Source organism: Gopherus evgoodei, chromosome 9 (genome assembly GCF_007399415.2).
Source record: "Gopherus evgoodei ecotype Sinaloan lineage chromosome 9, rGopEvg1_v1.p, whole genome shotgun sequence".
Taxonomy (NCBI): Eukaryota; Metazoa; Chordata; order Testudines; family Testudinidae; genus Gopherus; species Gopherus evgoodei.
Genome location: NC_044330.1, coordinates 84,807,250 through 84,831,348, shown reverse-complemented (window position 1 = coordinate 84,831,348; position 24,099 = coordinate 84,807,250). Strand labels below are relative to the sequence as shown.

General features: G+C 41.3%; 1 protein-coding gene across 9 annotated transcripts in view; it reads right to left on the bottom strand.

Moving 5' to 3' along the window:
* The window catches only part of OPHN1 (oligophrenin 1), a 126,157-nt gene that overhangs the window by 17,258 nt on the left and 84,800 nt on the right, over nucleotides 1–24,099 (bottom strand). For all 9 annotated transcript variants that reach the window (XM_030575233.1, XM_030575234.1, XM_030575239.1 and 6 more), the window contains 8 exons: nucleotides 21,853–21,944; nucleotides 19,579–19,657; nucleotides 15,307–15,340; nucleotides 12,449–12,511; nucleotides 9,728–9,802; nucleotides 2,827–2,911; nucleotides 2,451–2,509; nucleotides 445–550 (listed from right to left, as the gene is read on the bottom strand). In XM_030575233.1, coding sequence (XP_030431093.1) covers nucleotides 445–550; nucleotides 2,451–2,509; nucleotides 2,827–2,911; nucleotides 9,728–9,802; nucleotides 12,449–12,511; nucleotides 15,307–15,340; nucleotides 19,579–19,657; nucleotides 21,853–21,944 — 593 coding nt within the window. The remainder of the gene's footprint in view (nucleotides 1–444; nucleotides 551–2,450; nucleotides 2,510–2,826; nucleotides 2,912–9,727; nucleotides 9,803–12,448; nucleotides 12,512–15,306; nucleotides 15,341–19,578; nucleotides 19,658–21,852; nucleotides 21,945–24,099) is intronic.

Below are 24,099 nucleotides of genomic sequence, written 5' to 3'. Positions count from 1 at the left end.
CTTGAAAGCTAATGTACCTAGCACCAATGCTCCTCAAAGGACAATGCACGTTGAATCCACAGTACAAGAAGTGCATCCAGTATGCACTTAATCTCCAGTCCCAGGGAACAGGGGTCTTAAAACTGCTCCAAAATTCGAGACATAATGTTGTTGCTAATTGGGCTGGCCAGACAGCAGGTTTACAGCTCTGGTTTGTTAGACCATATTATCATATACAAATTATTCTCTACCTGGTGCTTCTCATAAAGCAGTCACTGAATGGAAGTGGCAGGTGGACAGGGGAATATCTAATACAGGGATAGGCACACAATTTAGGCAGTATATTCCCAGCTGTACAATAGTTGTCAAGGCTTAATTAATTTGCTAGAGAACCAGGCTGGCGTCTCTGACGCCCTTTTTTTAATCTCTCTGGTTAAATTGGAATATTTACTGGATTCTGCTTACTTGACCAGATGTCGTATGAGGAGTTCCAACATCTCTCTATTCTTCTCGGGTAGTTTATAAACCAGAGAGTGAATGGCGCCCAGCCTGTAATCCAGGTTCTCAGACTCTGGAAAGAAACAAGTGAGAAGTTTTTGCCTAGTGCTTAAAAAAAAAAAATTCTGGGTTATTCTCTGAGGTGTGGGGCCAGCCTGCCAAGAGCAAATGAGAGCAACCTGGAAGGAGTCAGATTACACAGCAGCAAGGTTATCATCATGAGAAATGAAGTGATGTGGAAAGAGGTGAAATCAAACTTAAAAGGGGTGCAGAGTAGGATTTTTCAACTGAATTTAGTGCTGGTGAAATGTGCTGCGTGAACAGAACCGATACAGCATGAGCAGCTGCTTCCCTCGCACTCTGGCCCTAGGTACCTCAACCCAGATCTAGCAAAAGCAGTTCTAGGGCCAAGCGAGCAATTCAGGCCCCTCTGCTGAAACTGTTATCAGCACTAGTACTTAGTACTGTACAGGGGGTAAAATGCACAGGGTTAATAAGCATCCAGTCAAGAGGCACAAACCAACCTGGAACAATTAAATACACAATGCACGCAGAACAGAGCGTGATCTTTACAGCTGAAAAACTTCATGGAGAAGATGAGGTTCCTGAAGGAGGGCAAGGGAGGGGGTTAATATTTCCATCTACCCAGCTAGGATTGGTATAAGATAGAAATCTAGTAACTCTTGGGTTTGAGCACAGTCATCTGAAGGAGGAGAATTTCTCTTTAGCAGAACGAGAAGCAACGTCATTAATTTTCTAAGGGCCAAAGAGGTGTCAAGCTGCAGTTCCATGGAGCTGCAGGTGCTCACCACATTAGGTTTGAGCCCAATGTGTTTTCCCCAGATACAGGACATTTTAAAACACCATTGTCTCTTTTATTGAGAAAATTGCTTAAGTAACTGCGTGCCCAGGCTCTCTATCTCTGCACCACTGCTCTAGATGTAATTATTAGGGTGCAGCTACTTCAAAATTATGAAAGAGAACTTGCAAAGAGACATTTTAGCAGGATTGATGAAGACCCTAGTTTTAAATGAGTCTTAAATATGTTAACATACTCCTGCTACTTGCCTGACCTTTGTCAGTTTGGTCTGTTACTTAGCACTAAATGCTCCATCCGAAAAATGCATTTTGCATACTTGAAGGTACTATGGGGTCAGCATTCCCGGACAAATCTCAGTACCAAAGAGGGACATCTGACACACTGCATGACCATTGGGGCCTGTCACTTTGTGTCTCTATTTACAATTTAAAAAAACATAAATCTGTCAGGAAATGCTCCTGCTAGCACAACTGGGCCAATTCGCTTTTTATACATCTGATACAGACACAGACACATATATTTTAAAAGATCCCTTACTCCACACCCCACCATGAGCGTATCTGAAGGGATCCCAACCCAGCCACACAGAAGTACACTGTAATGTAAAGGACGATGGGGATGAAATGGAGTCATCCTTTTAGAACGATCCCTTCAAACAAAGTAAGAAACCGGACGTAGGAGTGAGGCTCTATTGTAAGTACGATGGGCCAGCTCCTCAGCTGGTGTACATCGGCATAGCTCTATTGAAGCTTTGCCAATTTACTCCCACTGAGGATATGGCTCAAATGGGTAAGGGACATGATCCTGAAAATGCTGAGTACTCTCAAATCCCACAGCAGTACTGAACTCTAAGATGCCATTCAGTGATGTACAGAGACTCTCTTTTGATTTAGCATCCCAGCAAGTGAATCATCTGATTTTCCTTCCCTGTCAGGTCCCACATGGATGTGGCTGGCTGCAATGACCACAGCCCCTGTTGGATCCCATACACTGCAAGGCCAAGATGCTCGTCACCTGGCTACAACATGTCTCACTTGAACTGGAACGCCACACGTGACACATACTCAGCGTTGTGTTGAGCTAGTGGAGCAATGCCATTCTTACGCAGGAGAGGGGTTTGGGGCCTATCAGTAGTGAAGCTCTTGGGACTTACTCGCAGCCGAGACCAGCTCTTTATGGAGTCTGTACGTCATGACAGGTTCAGCTAGATTCCTGAAACAAACAAACAAACAAACAAACAAACAAACACTGAATTCCTCAAAGAGCAGAGGAGCAGCTACAACTCTGCTATCAATTACGCTGGAAGACGAATGGAAAGTAAAGTCACACTTTCCACTCCAATTCCCATGGATTCTTGAGGTTGCCGAACTGGCACTCAATCCTAATTTCTTTTATTTACATAGTGCTCTAAGTGCACATAGGGTTATTACAACAGACACATTTTTTCAAACACAAGACACCATCTTTGCCCAAAGAGTTCCAGCCCCGCCTGGGAGAGTCAAAAATAAGACAACGAGCGGTGAAGTTACCTGAGGTAGAATTTCAATGAGCTGGTAATTGTCTTGATGTCCCAGTCACTGTTTTGGAGATCTACATCCCCTGGACATTTTGGATCTGGAAGAGGAAAAAGAAAGAGGCAAGTAATACAAAATAAAGTAGCTTTCAAACAAAGCCTGATTTTTTTAAATGAATAACAAAATTTATGCTGGCAGGATATGCCCTACTGGCAGAGGAAGATACAGTAGCATGTAAGGGACACTGGTGACTCGTCTTGGACAGGTAAAGCACAGTGACAGTGCCGGCAGAGGCTTTATCTTCACTGACACAGAGCTGTGCTTATTTGGTTTTTTACACTGAGACAGCTAATTTGTTTCCCGAGATGTAGCAAGGTATGGCCCAGCCCTATACCTCCCACCCATGGTGAACTCGCCTAGTTTACTTTGTAGTAAAACTCTGGGTGGATTTGATTTAAATCAAAATGATTTAATCATGATTTAAATCACTAGTCAGGTAGACGTGATTTAATCATGCATTTCTATATAAAAGTGCAGTCTTGTTGATTGTTATAACCTTCATATATACTCTTCACAACTCAGAGATAGATGTAGGTTTCATTTTTAAAAGGTACACACTATACATTTTTAAAGTGATTTAGTTTGAAAACTTTTCAGATTAGTTTTACAGCTATATCAGAAAAGGAATGATTGTTTGGTTATTTCATTTATCAAAGATAATTGAAGCAGATATTTATGAAGTCATTCGGAGATGAACTATCTCCAATTCAACAGGTTAATCATTAATATTTGGAGGATTTTCTTGCTATGCTGTATTAGAAGGAGAACATTACCAGACAGACATTTAAATTGTTTTAATTAACTAAAACAGCAATGTTATGTATTCTGGATTTTTTTTCTTCAATGGCAAACATACAATATTTTAACAAAACAAGCATATGGATTTTTGAATTTAATTAAACATTCAAGTTTTTTAAAATCAGGTTTATTTTAGTTAAAAACAATTTTAACCAAAACAGTTAAGTGAAATATTTTTTTTAAATAAAGCACAACAAAAATTAAATTAACTATGTCAGCCAGGTCATCAGAAATTTAAAATATTGGCTTCTGCAGCTAACTCAGTCATCTTCACCTTCATTTTCCTGTTTGTTCATAATCTGGAAAAGAAAACCAAGCTGTCCTGCTTTTTCAGTTCCAAAACTATTTCTCAGTTTGGAATGAATTAGCCCAAAGGAAGAAAATATTCTTTCTACACTGACAGAAGAAGCTACTTGTGTTAAAAGTGAGATTATCACATCAACAGTCTCTGAATACAAGCGCTTAAGTGATTTCCACAAGTTCACTGGTGTGACTTTCTTTAAAACATAATCAGCAAACATATATTTATTGAATGGTTCATCCTTAGCTCTGAAGTTTATTATAGTTGGCATTATGGAGGGATGACTGCTGGACGTCCATGTCATAACCAACGACTCTTCTTCAGCAGTTAAGGTTTGACCCTGGTACCAAGTATTGAGAATATTTGCAAGAAAATGAGCTGGAGATAGTGCTTGACCCATTCATTTTTTTTAAGTTTCTAATTTAACTCTATCACTGCATATTTCTCTTTTTAAGATCTCACTCAGTTCCTTCCAAATTTCAACAGCATCAGCAATAAAACAGCTATTTCCCTGCATTTTGTTCAAGGCTACAGAAATAGGCTTCAGGATACTCATAGACTTTAAGGTCAGACGGAACCATTATGATTATCTAGTCTGACCTCCTGCACAATGCAGGCCACAGAATCTCACCCATCCACTCCTGTAACAAACCCCTAACCTATGTCTGAGTTATTGAAGTCCTCAAATTGTGGTTTGAAGACCTCGAGCTGCAGAGAATCCTCCAGCAACTGACCAGCTGCCCCATGCTGCAGAGTGTTCACCATTTCTCTTAAGTCCAATGCTGAGAACTTTGGCTGTGACAGTGCCATCTATTTTTTCATATTTTTTCATGTTCACAAACTGTCATCAGATTAGGCCAGTTCTTGATACAGTGCTCAAAGCAGCCCACTACTGAGTTCCATCGCATGTCTTGTGGGAGAGTTAGTTTGGTTCCTCTCACTTTTTTCAGAGCAGCTGCTGCAAAGTGGTTGTTACGGAAGTATTTTGTAATTGCAACAACATTAGCCTTTAGTTCTGGAACACTGAAGTCTTTGGCTAGGAGGTGCATCAAATGAGCACTGCAACCGTATGTTATTAGCTTGGGACTCTCTTCACTCTCTTCTAAATAATTTCTTCTCATCTTGGTATATTTGCAGCTTTGTCTGTGACCAAGCTGCGTACTAGACATTTGAATTTTTTTCCCACAGTTTGTTATAGCTTTTACTGCTACTTCTTGTAAGTATTCTGCTGTGTGGGCATTTCCTGATGTATCTTCCTGATGTAAGGAAGACATTCCCTTCTGCTGTTGTCTCACAAGCACATACAACAGGATCATTGTGGGCATTGCTCCACTCATCAAGACTCAGGTTAACAATTTCACCCTCTAGACCTTTTGCACGCTGCTCAATTTCTCTTTCATACACTTTATCCAGCAATTTGCCTGCGAAATCTGCTCTGTTGCGTGGACAATCCTGGTCTTAATGACTGAACCATGTTAATGAAGTGTGGGTTCTCAATCATTCGGAAAGGAGAGTTTGTTGCATAAACAAACCGGGCAATTTTTTCATCAATTACCTCTTTTTGTAATCTGCTGGTTCTTATCAAAAACTTATCTCTGCTTGTTTCTGGATGATGGAGATTTTTTTTCTTTTTGCTACAGGTGATATATTGAGGCTATGTGACATACATGATTTGACTGAAACATTATCATTGGCAGATAACTCTGAAACTATAGAAAATGATGGTGATCTTGAAGGTGGATAATCTTCAGAATCCTGTATGTTGAGGATGGATTCTCCTAAACAAAATAAGTCAATGTAGTTATTTAATTATCACCATGCTGCTCATTTAGTATTACTCATTGCATTCACTGACACTCATTACTACTTTAAAGTTCAAATTGTAAAAGGAAGATCTGCCTATTTCAGCTATTTATTTTTTATCACAACTGCATCTAAAATGATAGTACCATAGAGTAACAAGTATATTTTTTGCTTAAATATGAGAATTCAAGAATAGTCCAGAAGGAAGACAGGCAGTCCTTAAGAAAGAAGTATGAAATAAAAAAGTTTACCAACCTGAAGATCCTGCATGTTCAGACATGTTCCTTTCATCATCTTCAATGCAACTTCCTCCTGAGAAGGAATACTTCTCATGATGTTGTTTCATTCAGGCAACCAGGCCTTGCATTTCTTTGTTGCACTGTTTGCATTTTGCACACATGCCTGTCTTACCCACAGGTAGAGGAACTTCATTAAAATATTCCCAAACTGGGTCTCTTTTATGGCCTGCTGCCATTATAGGTTTTCCCTTCTAGTGAGAGAATGGTATGGTAGATCTCAAATCAATGAAGGCTACACTCAGAAAGACCTCAAGACTTTTGGAATAAGCTGCTCAAACAGTTTCACTTTTGTTTCTACTGCCTGTCCCTCCCTTCTCACATTTATCTCCAGACTTCTACTCCTTATCCACATCTATTCCGCCACCAACAATCTTCTGTTCATTGAACTTTTTGAAACATTGCACTTTTAGAGAGAGGTAAGGGATTGACTCTGTGTACAGAAATTTGCAGAGGGACAATAGGGTTGAGGGCTGTTATTTCTCACCTCTACATACTATTTATTTATTTAAAACCATTTTTGCTGTTAACAAGCATGTTTATCTCTGGAGACACAAATCCAGCTTGAGGACTGCAAAACTAAGAATCTCTGATGGTATCTTCTAGACTAGCACTGAGTACCATTGGGTAGATAGAATGATTAACCTAAATAATCTATACAAAAGCCCCTGGAACCCCATAAGATTGGGTCCTTAATCCATGAACTATTGGAACTCATTTACAAAACTTTTCTTAAACATTACATGAATATATTGTCTCATACTATAGAATTAGAATTTATAATCCCCATTATATTATGAGATATCTTTAAGCTATAATGTATCTTAATAAAACTATCCTTAGATAGGTTTTTTCCCTCAAAAGCATTTTATCCCAGGCCAATGGGGGCAGCAGAAAGCGGCGCAGGATGCGCTGGCCGTGGCTTCCCGCTGCCCCCATTGGCCTGGGACGGCGAATCGCGGCCAGTGGGAGCCGCGATCAGCTGAACCTGCCGACGCGGTAGGTAAACAAACTGGCCCGGCCTGCCAGGGTACTTACCCTGGGGAGCTGCGTGCCAGAGGTTGCCAACCCCTGCCCTAGCCAATGAAGTATTATTCTGTACTGTGTGTTCTCCACAGCTTTGTGGCCTATCCTTTAAAGCAGGGGTTCTCAAACTGGAGGTCAGGACTCCTCAGGGGGTCAGGACGTTATTACATGGGGGGTCGCGAGCTGTCAGCCCACCCGAAACCCCACTTTGCCTCCTGCATTTATAATGGTGTTAAATATATATATATTAAAAAAGTGTTTTTAGTTTATAAGGGGGGGTCGCACTCAGAGGCTTGCTATGTGAAAGGGGTCACCAGTACAAAAGTTTGAGAACCACTGCTTTAAAGCAGTTGTGTGCGGCCTGTCGGGGTAATCTGCTGGCAGGCCGCCAGAGCGCTTGTTTACATTTGCACGGCGAGGGCCTGACGCAGGCCACAGGTTGCCCACTACTGCTCTAAAGGGAAGTGGTGGAAGCCCCACTGCTTAAGTCCTCTAAAATGAAACTTTCTATCAAACCTCAGTGTTTGGATAAATTTCCTTGTGTTCCACTTAAAATTTCATTTGCTCAGTTTCACCCCATTACTCCTAGTTACTTCCCCTTTAGGCTTCCCTGAAAAATTCTGCTTCATGGAATCTACATGTAGGCAGAAACATGGAGGATAATGAAGAGCAGAAAAGACTAAAGAACACTTTGCTCATGTCCAGGTTACCTGGATGCCCACAAAATTTCTGTGGCACCATAAAATTAAGGATTTGGTGTTGGGGAAGGCAGGTTAGGAGATATAAGTTACATGATTTATGTTAAACAAGAAACAAAGGTTGGGTGAGAAATTCAAATGGCTCACCACTCTTAGATATCATTATTTTTTGCTGCAGGAATTTCCACTCTGACCAAAATGAGGATTTCTGTACAAGGAGTGAGGACAAAGTGTTCAACCAATCCAGTGTAAATTTACAAAAGAGAAACCACCCCCAGGGTGTGGAATAGAAAGACACGGAACTATTTATTGGGATGCTGGAAAACATGAGATATTTAAAAGCTTCATCCAACCTAATAAATTATCAGGAAAGTGTGACTAGATGTATCTGATGTTCCAGCTGTATGGAAATCCAGTTCAACCATGTGAGGACATAACAAACAGTCCATTGTTTTAATAAAAATAAACAACAACAATCAAAATAAGAGCAGCCTTTGAATAGTGTATTTATACTAGGTATCTACTCAGGGGGCAGTAGTCAGAGGCTTACATGCTGGTCAGGTGGATATTCACCAGGAACACTCCTCTCGTCCTGTGTTCCAGCTTTATGCAGTCTTTCCCGCCAGACAAGCCATCCAGAATGGTTTGCATCTTGGCTATCTTAGCTCCACCTCTGTCCTACAATGCTTGAACTGACTGTCCACCAGTTTGTACATCAGGGTCTGGGACCAGGACATTCCTAGAGCAGAGCCCTTGACTCTGGAGGGCATTCCCCATTTCCGGCCGAACACAGCCCCATGTTGTTGACTTTCACGGCATGCTGCGAGGATTCTGTTTACTCAGCTTTGTCTGAGGATGTGGAGGATGTTTTTGGCTGGAGTTCTGTGGGAAGGGCAGTTATTTTGTTTGTGCTAACAATGGCTAGTGGATGCATTTGGTGGCTCTTTTATTGTAAATGCACCTAGAAGCTGACAATATGTGCATCTTATAAATGAAAATAATACTGTGCAGTGCTTTGTAAACAGCAAGACCTAGAAAAGCAGTAAAAATTCTTATCACACTTAGGGCTAAATTCTGCTCTCACACTGCAATAGATTGGGAGCAACTCCAGTGGATTACACCAGTATAAAACTGATGTAAACAGGGGGAGACTCAGCCCTTTGATCTAATTCTCATTTCCTTTAAGGCCCATTTACCCTGCCAGAGAGGAATAAAGGGATCTTCATGTAAATGAGAATCAGGACTTAACATTGGGGGGGAGGGATAGCTCAGTGGTTTGAGCATTGGCCTGCTAAACCCAGGGTTGTGAGCTCAATCCTTGAGGGGGCCATTTGGGGATGGGTCCTGCTTTGAGCAGGGGGTTGGACTAGATGATCTCTTGAGGTCCCTTCCAACCCTAATAATCTGGGATCTATGGGGGAAGAGAGTCTGTTTGGCAATTAGCAATGGTCTCTCTGTTTTGGGATCTATTTGCACTGTACAGGGTCATCACATGCTGCACAAGCTAGTCCACTTCCACTTTACTGTTATCTGTTATCTTTGCTTCTTAGTTTGAAAATGCAGGTAAAATTGGCGACATTTTAGCTTAAAGGGAGAGACGAGAGACTAAGTTGGAGAAGAAGTCACAAAAGAAGGGAAAGTACACATCAGAAAGACTGGTGGAGAAGACCAGGGCGAGAGAGGAGAGAGGCTATACCTCGGGTGACCAGATAGCAAGTGTGAAAAATCGGGACGGGGGTAGCAGTAGTAGGAGCCTGTATAAGAAAAAGACCCAAAAATCAGGACTGTCCCTATAAAAATCAGGACATCTGGTCACCCTAGCTATACCTGACAGTATGTAGGGGTTCATTTCACTGTGGAATCTAGTCTTTCTTGTCTTGCCTTACAGTACTAAAAAATTACAGTCTCATCATCCAAGAACTGGTTATTCCTACCAAAGAAGGCATTCAGCAACTTCTGCACCTGGATATTGCTGCCAACTGTTCGGTACACTCCCTCGGTAGTGATCCCTGCGCAGAAGGATGAAGAAAAGAATTAATCTAGTGTCTTTTCATGGTTGTAGACATTAAACAGCGCCACCTACTGTCGTAAGCACATCACAGGCTGTCCCCAGGCCTGCAACAGATTGACAGCACTTAGATGAAGAGCTGAGTGAATAATGCAGAAGAAATCATTTTCAAAAAATTGCCCATGAATACCTCATGTTAACCTGGACTTTGTTAGGCAAAATGATTCACCAAATCACTTTGGCACACAGTTCTTGTTTAGTAGTTAATAACTGAATAACTGGTTGCAAATATTCAGTATTCGAAATTGGAGCTGTTCTGACTGGACACAAAAATCACACAGTATATTTCTGTTCCTTGACTATATCAGTGCCACTGTGAGAATTAGATTTCAGGGATGATTACTCTCAATCACAAATCTGAAATTCTCTTTTGGAAAGGTCTGCAATATTTGCTTAAAATCTGCTATTTCTGGAAACATTAAGAACATAAGAACGGCCATACTGGGTCAGACCAATGGTCCATCTAGCCCAGTATCCTGTCTTCCAACAGTGGCTGGTGCTAGATACTTCAGAGGGAATGAACAGAACAGGGCAAATTACTGAATGATCCATCCCTTGTTGTCTGGTCCAAGCTTCTGGCAGTTGGAGGTTTAGTGATAATCAAAGTATAGGCTCGCACCCCGACCATCTTGGCTAACAGCCACTGATGGACCTATCCTCCATGAATTTATCTAACTCTTTCTTTAACTCAGTTATGCTTTTGATGTTCACATCTCCTGGCAAGGAGCTCCACAAATTGACTATGTGTTTGTTTTTAACCTGCTGCCTATTAATTTCATTAGGTGATCTTTGGTTCTTGTGTATGTGAAGGTATAAATAACCACCTCCTTATTTACTTTCTCCACACCACTCATGATTTCATAGAGCTCTATAATATTCCTCCCCTCTCTTTCCTAAATTGAACAATCCCAGTCTTTTTAATCTCTCCTCATATGGAAGCTGTTCCTAATAATTTTTGTGGCCCTTCTCTGTGCTTTTGCCAATTCTAATATATCTTTTTTGAGATGAGGTGACCAGAACTGCACATAGTATTCAAGATGTGGGAATATCATAGATTTATATAGCGGCATTATGATGTTATCTGCCATATTATCTATCCCATTCCTAATAGTTCTTAACACTGTTATTTTTTTTGACTGTTGCTGCACATTGAGTAGATGTTTTCAGAGAACTACTCATGATGAATCCAAGATCTCTTTCATGAGTGGTAACAGATAAATTAGACTCCATCATTTTGTACGTACAGTTGGGATTATGTTTTCCAATGTGCATTACTTTGCATTTAATACTGAATTTCATCTGCCATTTTGTTGCCCAGTCACTCAGTTTTGCAAGATCCCTTTGGAACTCATTTCAGTCAGCTTTGGACTTAACTATCTTGAGTAGTTTTGTGTCATCTGCAAACTTTGCCACCTCACTGCTTAGCCCGTTTTCCAGATCATTTATGAGTATGTTCAACAGCACTGGTCCCAGTTCAGCTCTTTGGGGGACCCTGCTATTTATCCCTCAACATTTTTTTATCAGTAAACTAGTTTGCTAGAAAAGTCACAGAAAGTGCCTACAGTCAAAGCAAGTTCTTTTGAAGTCTGGACTAATATTTGGAAGTGTGTTTATACTATTTGCACAACTCTACTTACGCTGTTAAGGAAGTTGGTGGTTATTCAGCATGGAATTTTCAGAGCAGAGTGGAAGATCTATCACACTACTCTCATTCATTTTAGAGGGAGTTGTGTGGTTAAAATCCTGCAGAAACCTTTGAAAATCTCACCCCACATATTTGTTTTGTGAAAAACATACTCTGAATAATTCTTTAAGATATTCCCCAAACACAAAATTGCCTGAAATATTTTGTAACCTGTTCACCTTTGGCCTACTACCAAGCATGTGATGTTTCAGCCCCAAAGGAAAATTTCTGAGAAATTCACAAGTGAGTGAAAACAAAATGAAAGTGAGGACTCAACCTTGACTAGAGTTTGCTCCTGCAAATGTTGTACTGGGGGCGTAAGGTTTCTACTGTTTTGTAGGCATTGTCTTTATCCTGTGACATGAGTCTTTGATAAAAGGTTTAGAAAATATGACCTATGAGGAAAGGTTAAAAAAACTAGGCATGTTTAGTCTTGAGAAAAGAAGACTGAGGAGGAACTTGATAACAGTCTTCAAATATGTTAGAGGCTGTTACCAAAAGGACTGTGATCAGTTGTTCTTCATATCTACCAAAGGTAGGACAAGAAAAAAAATGGGCTTTATATGCAGCATGGGAGATATAGATTGGATATTAGGAAAAACTTTCTAACTATAAATGTAGTTAAGCTGTGGAATAGGCTTCCAAAGTAGGCTGTGGAATCCCATTCACTGGAGGTTTGTAAGAACAGATTAGACAAACATCTGTGAGGGATGGTCCTGCCTCAGCACAGGCGGCTGGACTTGATGACTTTTCAAGGTCTCTTCCAGCCCCACATTTTTATGATTCTGTGATTTTTAGATCCCACTGCTATATATTAGCGAAATCACAGTGCAATCAAATGCCATTCAAGAAATTAAATATCAAAAAAGCAAATCATTTCCAGATGCAGTACTGAGATCTTACCTTTGGTCTCTACTGCATTGATGCATTTCCTTACAAACTTAAAGCCAACCTCATTCAGCTCCACTATTTCAAAAAAAGGGAAGTAAAGTTAGTTGCCTGAATGTCAACATGCAATTACTGGTGGAAAACCCAAACAGATGTCAAGTTACTGCAGGCATTACACCTTGCAACAAGTTTGTTACATTTTTAGGAACATTTCAAATCCACACACACACACACACACACACACACACTTTAGTATGCAAACACCTTCCTGTTGGGTGCAAGTCAGGGTCTGTGCATGCATGCCCATCTGGTGCACCTACATTAAGGGGTTTGCATGCATATGTAGTGAGGGAACTTGTGCAAAAGCACACCCAGATTTTTAAGAATCTGGCCAGGAATTATTCATTTCCACTTATTCTCCTCCCCGCCCCCCCTTGAAATTGCTTTAACAGCAGGCTTTTGGATTTTTTAATAAAACTATAATTTGGAGAGTTCAACCACACATGAATTTCTGCCTGGCAAGAGCTGATCTGTGGCTTCCAGAGTATAGCAAAATCCGCAGTCCAACCTCTGGCAAATCAAAAGAACACACAAACTTCCATATATTCTTTATCTACTTTGTTAGATTGCAGAAAATAACAGCATTCTACTTAGATACCATATAGGTTAAGGAGAAGGCAGGTTTTTCTCCCCGCTGATTAACCAATAGGTTATCTCAGGGTCTTCCTTGGAGGCTTCAAACAGTGGACCGGTGGAAAAGTAGTTTGCTTTGGACTAATCCAAAACCCACTGAAGTGAACCAGACTCTTTCCATTTACTTCAGTGGGCACTGAATCAGGCCCCTTAGTTCCTTACAGGAACGAGTCCTGCAACTTGACTCAAATGGATGACCTTTACTCACTAATTCTTCCACAGACTTCAGTAGGATTACTTATGTAATAAGGGTCACAGGATAAAGCCACGTATGTGTTTATGTGATTGATCAATGGCTTCTTACACTGAAATAGCTTTCTGTCTGTTGCAAACAGATATTTTGAACTTCTCTCAAACGTGTTTAATGTGTTTTTATTAGGCAGAGGGATGGGGCTCTGCATATCATCCTTCAGATCAGAAGCAAAATTTGTTCTGAGGAATTCAAATCATGGCTAGAGTTAGTCAGGAAACCAAAATTTTTCTGGCAAGAAATACTAATAAAAATAAAATCTGCATTCAATTATTTTTAAAGCTGCAGGAGTTTTTGAACCAAATTCCAACTACAAATTTTGGTTTTGACTCAAAGCTTAGAAATTAAACAAAAAATTTTGTTTCAACTTAAAATGGTTTTTCGTTTTCAAAAGCAAACATTTGAAATCAAAATGAATACTCTTGTTTCAAATGTTCATGCAGGTAAACCAAACTGTTTCATGAGAAGTGACATTTTGTCAAAAAACAATTTTTCTTCACATCAAATTTGTATTGCTCTCTGGGGAAAATTTCCACACCCAAAATCTGAACCAGCTCTAATCCTGGCACAAACTTTCTAGGGAGAACTTGGGTGAATCAGTTACCTGCAGACACCCCATGCCTGCCAGCAGGTCAGTTATAAGGAGCCTCCCTGCTCAGAGCATTCTTACTGGAAACTTCAGATAGACCAGCTTCCAGGTAGGGCCAAAACAAATGTTAACGGAGATTCAGTGCCTAGATTGCAGTGAGCTGTGCAGTCTCAATTGATAATATCTCTGATTCCAAATTATTAAAACATAGGGTTTATCTGACTAAATTTGTATTACAGAGCTAGAAGGAACGTGCCTCAGCACTGCCCAATGATAACAGATCGGTCTGAAGGAGAGACTTCAATCCTAACTGCACACTAATTAGGATAAAGTAGTTTAAGAAAGTGCTCCCCAGCTCTGAGTAACTGACTGGTCAAGTCAGCCACCACAGGCAGAATGCAGATTTTTCAGTACTCATTGAGGGTACCTGAGTAATAAATCCACATAGCTTTCGAGTCCAATGTACCAAGCTATTGGAGGCAGTATGGTTGGAAGGACTTGACATTACTAAATGAATATGAAATGAAGGGGGGAAAGCTAAGAGGGATATCATTTTAGCAAGATAGAGATAGCTGTCATGAGCTGTGGGCATGTGCAGATTCAACTTATTAAACATGTGCAGGGTCAGAGACAGCACTCACAACCTAGCTCTGATAAAGAGAGATGGGCGAACCTAATGGGGTGTGGCGTTTCAAGAAACCCCTAAAAACTTTTTATTCTTTTGTTTAACATTTATAACACTTTTTCATGTTTCATGAAACTCTTTTCTCCAGTTAACTGAAACCCTATTTTAAGTGGAAATTTAATGTTAATGCCATGTAGTTTTCACTAAATGGATGCCTGTGCTTTGAAAACAAATATTCTTATTTGAAAGCTATTCTTGTCTGACTTCAATCGCAACTAAGGGGATAAAATTAAAGAAGTCGCACAGCAGCCCAGAACTCAAGTTTCGGTGACAGCCAGCTAGAACTTGAACTTCAAAAATTGAGAACTCCATTCTAAATTTGGAACCTGCATTTTTCTAGGTAGGTTGAAATGTAGTGCAAATTCCTCCACCACTTAGGGAGCTAAGGGCCTTAACCTGCAAGGTGCTGATCACCCTCAACTCTCACTGAGACTTGAGGGTACTCATCATCCCTCCCCCTGGAGCAGAGACCCAAGATATCTTTTGGTCCACTTGTGCATTGAGTTGAGGAAACCAAGGAGGACGCAAATGGATGTGAGATACAGTCCATCCAGCATCCAGCAACGATGTGCACAGTTGCAAACTAATATATTATACAACATCAGTACAAATCAGATCGTTAATGTTTCAGCAGAATAGAACCATGAATTACTCACTTTCTTCCTGTTTTGTGATGGGACTGTGGTAGATCTAAAGAAGAAGAGAGAGAAACAAAAGCAAAACCAGGCACGAGTTGAGAATTACTGTCCAAGAATACATCCAGGGAAAGCAAGTCACAGACATACAATATTGTTTAATACTTTGCACTCAAAAACAAAGTACTAAACAGTATACAACCCTATATTCGAGAAAGGTGTTGTAGTTTCACTGGGGCACCTGTTTCTCTTGGACACACCCTTCCACGCTAAACACAAAGATCCTTTGTCTCTTAGTAAAAATTAGGTCTGGAAGCTGTACAGCTCGGCACAATTACATTTACACAGAATATCAATAAATTGCTTTCTTCACCATTATACTAATAACATGATTTACACACTTTAATAACAACATCATGCACTTCTGTAGCACCTTCCCTCATAGAAGATCAAAGCCCCTTGCATCCAATAACAAATTACACTGCAGTCATTGAATACTGGAAGTTGCTTGAAATCTGAACAGCTGTCCAATATTACTATGGTCATACTTCTTATTATTCAATATGTGCATATATTCACACAAACTGCTTTCTCTTTGTCCACAGGAAAGGTAAAGGAATTACTATTCTTCACATGGACACCCTGTGACAAGGTGTACTGGACCCTTTGAGGCCTCACAGTCCTACCACACCACACCCCAGAAAAGGAGAAGTAAAGGTGGGTCTTCCAGGCCTCCCTAAAAAGGCGGCAAGGAAGCAGCCAATTAGAGCTCAACAGGCTCAGATAAAAGAAGCTGCAGGGCCTGAGCAGATCAGTTCCTGACAGGGACCAGAGGAGCAATGAAGGTGCTCTTTGCTGGAGTTCAAGGAAGACCCAGAAGATGGGTTCTGTTGACATTGATATTCCATGAGGAAGAACTTCAGCCCTGAGGTAAGTCTACATGGGAAGTGGCCCAGGAAAAAGCAGCAGCAACTATTATAGGAAGCAGCACGTGGCTGCTATTTATAGGGTCCCTGGGCTGGGATCTGAAGTAATGGATTGGCCCGGGTCCCCCCACTGGCCACTGGCAGGGTAGCCTAAGCCCCAAGGAGGGGATAAGACTTGTTTAGAGGACCAAGTGAAGTCTCCAGGAAGAAAGCCCTGGGGGCCCTGCTCTATACCAAAGCAGACAGGAACTTAAAGCTAGTTCAGAAGGGCTGAGGACTGAGCCCAGAGACAGGGCTAAAGAGACTGTCAAAGGCACAGGGACAGGTCCTCTTGGACCTTTTTCCCTGGAAGGGGTTTGTTCATAGGTTGATAGCATGTACCAGTGAATGAGCCACTGAAGACCCACCTGACAAGGGCAACAGCCGACGGGGCACTGCGAAAAGAGAGAGAGTGCAGATTCACACCCATCTGACAGGGGGCGCTCATGAGAGGTGAGTGCACACAGTCACGCACCCATATTCACACAGGAAACACAAGCTTTGGCTGCTCACTACTTGTTTCACATTACTTATTATTTGTTATTCTCCTGTTTCAGAACATTTTAGTCAGCCAGTCATGTAGTACAGTGGTTCTCAACCAGGGTTACGCATACCCTGGGGTATGCAGAGATCTTGCAGGGGATCCATCAACTCATCTAGATATTTGCCTAGTTTTACAACAGGCTACATAAAAAGCACTAGTGAAGTCAGTACTAAAATTTCATACAGACAATAACTTGTTCATACTGCTCTATATACTATACACTGAAATGTAAGTAGAATAATTACATTTCAACTGATTTTATAATTATATAGTAAAAATGAGAAAATGAGCAATTTTTCAGTAACAGTGTGCTGCAGCACTTTCATATTTTTATGTCTGATTGTGTGAGCAAGTATCAGAGGGTAGCCGTGTTAGTCTGGATCTGTAAAAGCAGCAAAGAATCCTGTGGCACCTTATAGACTAACAGACGTTTTGGAGCATGAGCTTTCGTGGGTGAATACCCACTTCCTCAGATGTATGTAATGGAAATATCCAGGGGCAGGTATATATATGTGTGCTAGCAAGCAAGCTAGAGATAATGAGGTCAGTTCAATCAGGGAGGATGAGGCCCTGTTCTAGCAGTTGAGGTGTGAAAACCAAGAGAGGAGAAACTGGTTCTGTAATTGGTAAGCCATTCACAGTCTTTGTTCAATCCTGAGCTGATGGTGTCAAATTTGCAGATGAACTGAAGCTCAGCAGTTTCTCTTTGAAGTCTGGTCCTGAAGTTTTTTTGCTGCAGGATGGCCACCTTAAGGTCTGCTATAGTGTGGCCAGGGAGGTTGAAGTGCTCTCCTACAGGTTTTTGTATATTGCCATTCCTAATGTCTGATTTGTGTCCATTTATCCTTTTCCGTAGAGACTGTCCAGTTTGACCGATGTACATAGCAGAGGGGCATTGCTGGCATATGATGGCGTATGTTACATTGGTGGATGTACAGGTGAATGAACCAGTGATGGTGTGAGCAAGTAGTTTTTAAGTGAGGTGAAATTTGGGGTGCGCAAGACAAATCAGACTCCTGAAAGGGGTACAGTAGACTGAAAAGGATGAGAACCACTGCTGTAATAGAACCAGTATCATAGGCGATCAACCACACACAGGGGCGGCTCCAGGCCCCAGCACGCCAAGAGCGTGCTTCGGGCGGCAAGGCGTGGGGGGTTCTCTGCCGGCGCCGCGAGGGCGGCAGGCAGGCTGCCTTCCACGGCTTGCCTGCGGAGGGTCCGCTGGTCCCGCGGCTTCGGAGGACCTCCCAAAGGCAGCCTGCCTACTGTGTTTGGGGTGGCAAAATGCCTAGAGCTGCCCCTGAACACACAGCACAAACAGTTGATGAGAATAGTTTGCAAATAAACAATTGTGTAGATTAAAACTTGTTCATATGAATTATTTTGGGAATAACTAAATTCACAAAAATTGGGATTGGTTCCTGAGTGATCTATGATCCATAAAAATGTTTAAATTCAGAGGATAATTAACGAGCAATTAATTATTCAACCACCTCTAGAATTAGGCCTCAGAACCTTGCTGGGAGGCAGGTGGGGTGGTATCATCCCATAGTTTAGAGATGAAAAACAGAAGCACAGAGAAGTAAAAAGTGACTTGCCCAAATAGTTAATGGCAGAGTCAGGAAGAACCACTTTCTTTCAACTTCCAGTCAGTTACTTTAACAATAAGACTAGTCATTTGTTCAGAAGAATAGAAAGAGGCACTAGACATTTAGAACAGTGCAGGTCTGGGACTCTGCATTATTTTTTAACAAAGCCCTTGATATAACCAGAGATGCTCCTGAATTTGCCAGGACAAAAAGTTCTAATTATTACAGCTAGCTTGTCATTCCTTTGATTATGTATTTCCAGCCTATGCAATTCAGTGTGTGGGATCCAGAAAAACATCCATACAGGCATTTCACATTAAACGCCCACGTGCATCACTTCTTTACAGCAGTGAGCAGGTTCTGTAAGGGGCACCTAGCAGCCTATCTGATATGCTTCAATCCCCACACGCTCAGCCCCATCAAGACAGCTCTGAGTTACTCTGTCCAACACTAGGTCTCTGAGCACAGAGTTAGGTGCCAGTCTTTTTACAGAGATATTGGATAACTCCAACAGGCCGCTTAGGGAAAAGGAGCAGTCAATGGGGCATGGGGAAACAGCAAGAAACATATTTTGCTATATTGCACATAGTATACTCTGTTTACAGGAAATTCTGTCTAATAGTAACATTTATACTGGGCTTGGATTAAAGTAAGGAAACCAATGATGGAACACAGAAAGCATCGGAAAATTTCTGGTGTGTGTGTCTCACTCTCTCTCACACACGCACATGGGTTGCCACAACTTCAGACAAGAGACTTACAAGCAGGAATATTATGCAGGCAAAACCAAAATTACTTCAGACAGATCTGAGAGCTATTTGTCTGAGCAACAGAAACACTGAAAGATTCAGCTCTACTTCTCTATGCCTGCAAGTCACATTTTTATGGGGTCCAACTGATGCCAATCTAAATAGCAGAACTCAAATATCAAAGGATACAAATGGACAGGGCAATGTGGTAACAGTCCCTGGAATGACACTGTGAAATCTATTTGTACATACCTACTTGCTAAACTGACACCTCTGTTATGGACCACACAATAATAGCGATGTTGATCATTATATACCTAATCTCACGAGAACACCTGAAGAGGTGAGCTCTCCAAACTGACCTATCAATACACTCTTCATCTGTGTGAAATTACGCCACTAAACAGCACATCTATAAATCAGACAATAATTCTTTGAATACTTACTGGCTCCTTTCCATCCATGGCCTCCATCCATAGCCGTCTATTAGCTTCTGAAAGTGCTTGCAATGTGATAGTCCCAGCCCTGTCCAGAGAATTAAAGCAAAGAATTTTTTTTTTTAAAGATACAAAGGAATTTCATCCAAGGTTTACAGAGTTTTAGGCTTCTGGAGACCACTTAAATACTCAGCAAGACTGAGTGAGGGGCCACTTTAAGGAAGTCAGTACACACACATCATTCCAATTACCTATCTATGTATAGTATTTCTAAAGCATATGTTTATCATAAAAAATGGAAGTTACACACGTGCTGAACACACTGGCAAAGCAGGTCCCTAAATCATCTAATTCACACTGTGTCTTTGTACATTTATCTGCAGTGACCTAATCATGCAGCCTAACGTGTCCAGAACTCCCTCTCCCATCTGGTTCTCGTAGCTATCAGCCTAGCACATTTTCTGATGTCTTTTCAGTTGTTGCCACTGTAAAGTCATGTGGTTTCTGAAAAATCATTTCAGTCTGAGTCAGGCTAACTGTTCCTCTCCTCTTCTCCAAGCACTTCAGAGAGATCCCTCTCGGCTTCAGGTGAGAAACTCTGATGTCCTTATTCACCACTCATTAGCACCATAATACAGAAAAAGACACAAGGAAAATGGTCAGGGAAGAGATAGGTACCGGGGTCTCTAGTATGACTGAACATGCTATAGATATAGAGATCCCTGTGCAGCATTCACCCAAGTGAAAAATCCAGTGAGCCAAATGATAAAAGACTTTGGTGCATGACAGAGTGGGTCAAATTCTGCTCGGCTACACCCAAACAGTCAACTGGGGTCAATGTAACAGAGGGTAGATTTTGGTCCATGTGTTCCTATCTAATTGCCACCTTATTTGTAGATTTCTTAGGCAGCAGACAAATGATTCTAACATGATGAGATGTTACTTGTTTCCTAATAGATCAGATTCCTAAGAAAAATCAGAGTGTGCAACTTTATTTCACGTCATGCCATACTGTCAAACACAGCACTGCACTGTACGGCCTATCCACTAACATAAAGGGCTGGCTCAGTGTCCTGTTCTGGCGGAGACCTCCCCAACACATCTCTCATCACTGTGGTAAGGAACTGGCCAGAGGTTCAAGAAGTGTGGCCGCTACAAACTTCTGAGGATATGACACAGTCACTAAATATGTCTCTACGTTAACCCCTGGTGCTGTCATTAAACAAACTATGTATTATTATTAGTGAGCTAAACTTCAGTCTTCCTCCACCTTTATGCAGGTTAGATGCCGTACCATACCAAGTAAGGACTGAAAGGCTTGGCTCATTGCTATACCTTTCAAAACACTGCATAGTATTACACCCCACAATCTTCCAATATGCACAAATTATGGAAACACCAGGCTTGCCACAACCTCAGAAACTCACAATCCCTGAAATTTACTTGAGTCAGTCTCACCCTATTCATGTCACTGCTTTTCAAAGTTCAAGATAATTTGCAACCTACTGCTCCAAATGACTAAATTAATAACACTCAGCATTACTGCAGGCACAAGAGAATTAATTCAGGAACGGGAGAAATCAGTCTGCATTCTGGAATTAAGTGGGAATGTCAAAGGCTGAAAGAGTGACAAATGTTTGCTTTTTGTTTTATATGTCTGAGCAGGGTGTCCTTCTCTGGTAAAATAGGATCTGACAAAAGTAATCTGCAGTTTAGCGCTTTCTCCTTTGTTGTGGCTTAAGCAGATACCAAGACTTCCACAGCACGTGTGACATCCCAGCATTCATTCGTCTGTGGGCTGATTCTGCTCCCATGGTAATTAGTTAGCACCCTCAGAGAGTTCAGTGGGAACAGGATCAGACTCCCAGTGAGTAAAGTGAAAAATAACCCATGGAGAGAATCTCCAGCTGTACAACTGGCAATATATATATTGGGGTGAAAGATACATGGGAAAATATGAGGGTCTCATGCTGGTTGAAGACATTGGGCGTTCAGGGCCCTCAAGTTCTCACTGAAGGTGCTCATCTTTTCACAGTATTAGAAGGCCCCATAAAAAGCCCACTGAATTTAACAGAAAGATGTCCATTGATTTCAATGGGCCTTCAGATCAGGCATGAGATTGTAGCAAGGAAGGATAGCACTGCCCTCGGTGCATAATCTTCCTGCCCATACAAAACAGATTTTAGAATATTCAGAACAAACATACCCTCACAAACACCAAGAAAGTGGCATATTATTTTCAAAACTGCAATAACAGAGAAAGTAGCAATCACTCTGGCTCACCTTTCATTCGTCTCAATATCAAAACAAAACCTCTTGTCTATAGAATCAGTCTTTCTCCTTACGCAGGACTTCAGTGTCAAGTCTGAGGTGCCCTAGAAAGAGACAGACATTTAAAGCCAAAATTTCAAAAAATGCATATAATAGGGATGAGACTTCTCGGGTTCCTCAGATGGAAAGCAATGCCACACGGTCTGTTGAAACATCAGGAGTGATTGTGTAATCCCAAAATCAGCCTTGCTAATCAGATGGCACTTGTAACATGAAAGCAGATGATCCCTCTCAACATTCTACAAAGCAGCAACCAAGACAGAGATCAACAGCTTCCTAGAACAGACTTCCTTCATACAATATCAATTAATAATGGGGTTCATGGGATTACAGTGTGAATTGGTGCTAAAAATCCTAGCAACTATTCTTTCAATATGCCTTGTGGCAGAAAGGTTGCTTAAAATGGACACTCTTAGAGGAGGAATTCTGTAGCCATGTTGGTCCCAGGATAGTAGAGAGACAAGGTGGATGAAGTAATATCTTTTATTGGACCAACTTCTGTTGGTGAGAGACAAACACAGGGCTCTTCTTCATCACCTGATTGGGGTTCATGGGTGCTACCATCATATAAAGTATCAAATTACCAACGGCAGCAATAATGACCCAGACAGCTTTTTGAAACACCTTTGAAAACAATTTAAGTGGATAAAACTTCATGGGCAAATTTCACACTCATTTACAGCAATTGTGTTGTAGGGGGCAGGCCTTGGCCCTAGGTTTTAATTACCAGCTGGCAAAAGTAAATTGCAGCCCGTTTATAGCCCCAACCCGGGGTCTTTATGATTTTACAGAAACCATGAAGTCAAGCGTCAGTAACTTTTGAAACCCATGAGAAGCTAGCTACAGATGCACAAATCTGGAATGAATTCCCCATCAACAGCTGGCATCTGTATTTATATACTCTAGATGAACAGTGAAAAGAACCAAAGGGATCACAACTATTGATAACCTTCCACAGCCTTTTCCTTCTCCCTGGTTATCTATCATTATGTGTCTACTGTAAGCCTTTTGGTGGGTTTTTAAGAGCGCTCACTATATGGTTCCCTTTGAAGCTGTATTGGTCTGTTATGCCAGGGGTTACCAAGGGATCCCTGAGAACACATGTTACTGACACAATGGGCTGTATAAGTTTGAAAGGGATATTAGTCTGTATTATTACAAGCCCCTACATTCTTTAACATTATTCTGCCACATATATTTACATAGTGTATGTCAACAGTTCCATCTAGTCAATGTGTTTGGATGACTTCATACTTCTAGGGGTTTCCAGAAAAAAATTATTTTACTGCTGCAACAGACAATTAGCCAAAGAGCAGGAATTATGAAGTCTCAGATTGGAGAATTTCATGCTATGATTTGAAGTCTCCATGGGCTGCAACTCCATGCAATGATGAGGATGGACGGGAGCTGTATTGCAGAAGAATTCCATAGATTTTGTTGGACTCATTGGTTGCACTGTGGCCAGCCATTGTCTATCAAGTCTTGCAGCCTACACCCTTTATTTCACAGTGAGCAGCAGTAGAAGGCTGACAGACAGCAGCTGAAGCACCTACTGAAAAATCTGTGAGAAGGATGACAAAAGATCCCAACACTGTTGTTTTACAGCATGGTGTAAAGATGCTAAACCCCAACCCCTGACTGCTCCCACCCACTGTACATCTTCAATTTACTTAGCAACTAATTCCTGAAGAGAGGAATCCATAACCCTGAACCAAAGGGTCCTTTAACAGGAGCAGACAGAGAGGGGGCATTATGGAGCAATTCAAATAACCTTGCTAATTCAAGTACTGTCAACAATCATCAGAGGCATTAGTTCAAGTCAGGTTGTCTCTTCAAAAGAAAATGCCATGTGTTCACAACTGGTTTGCCAGAGAAAACATGCAAGCCTGCCTGTGCTGCAAAGCCCAAGGAACTCTAGGTATGATGCACACACTGCCCAAATTCATAGGTGAGGAACAAAGTGACTTAAGTTCTATGACTGATCAACATGTAAATTACATGCAGAATGGAATAGCTAATAGGGTATGTAGAAAGGCGAGCAATGACTGAGAAAGGCTTGAGACTGGAGCATCAAATCCCTTCTTGATGGGCAGATGCAGTGGCTTTAAGTGAACCACGACTGGAATTCATGGGCACTGATGCTGGTGATCTCAGCATAGGAGTCATGTCCGATCCAGGCCATTGAAAGTAGACTACTTT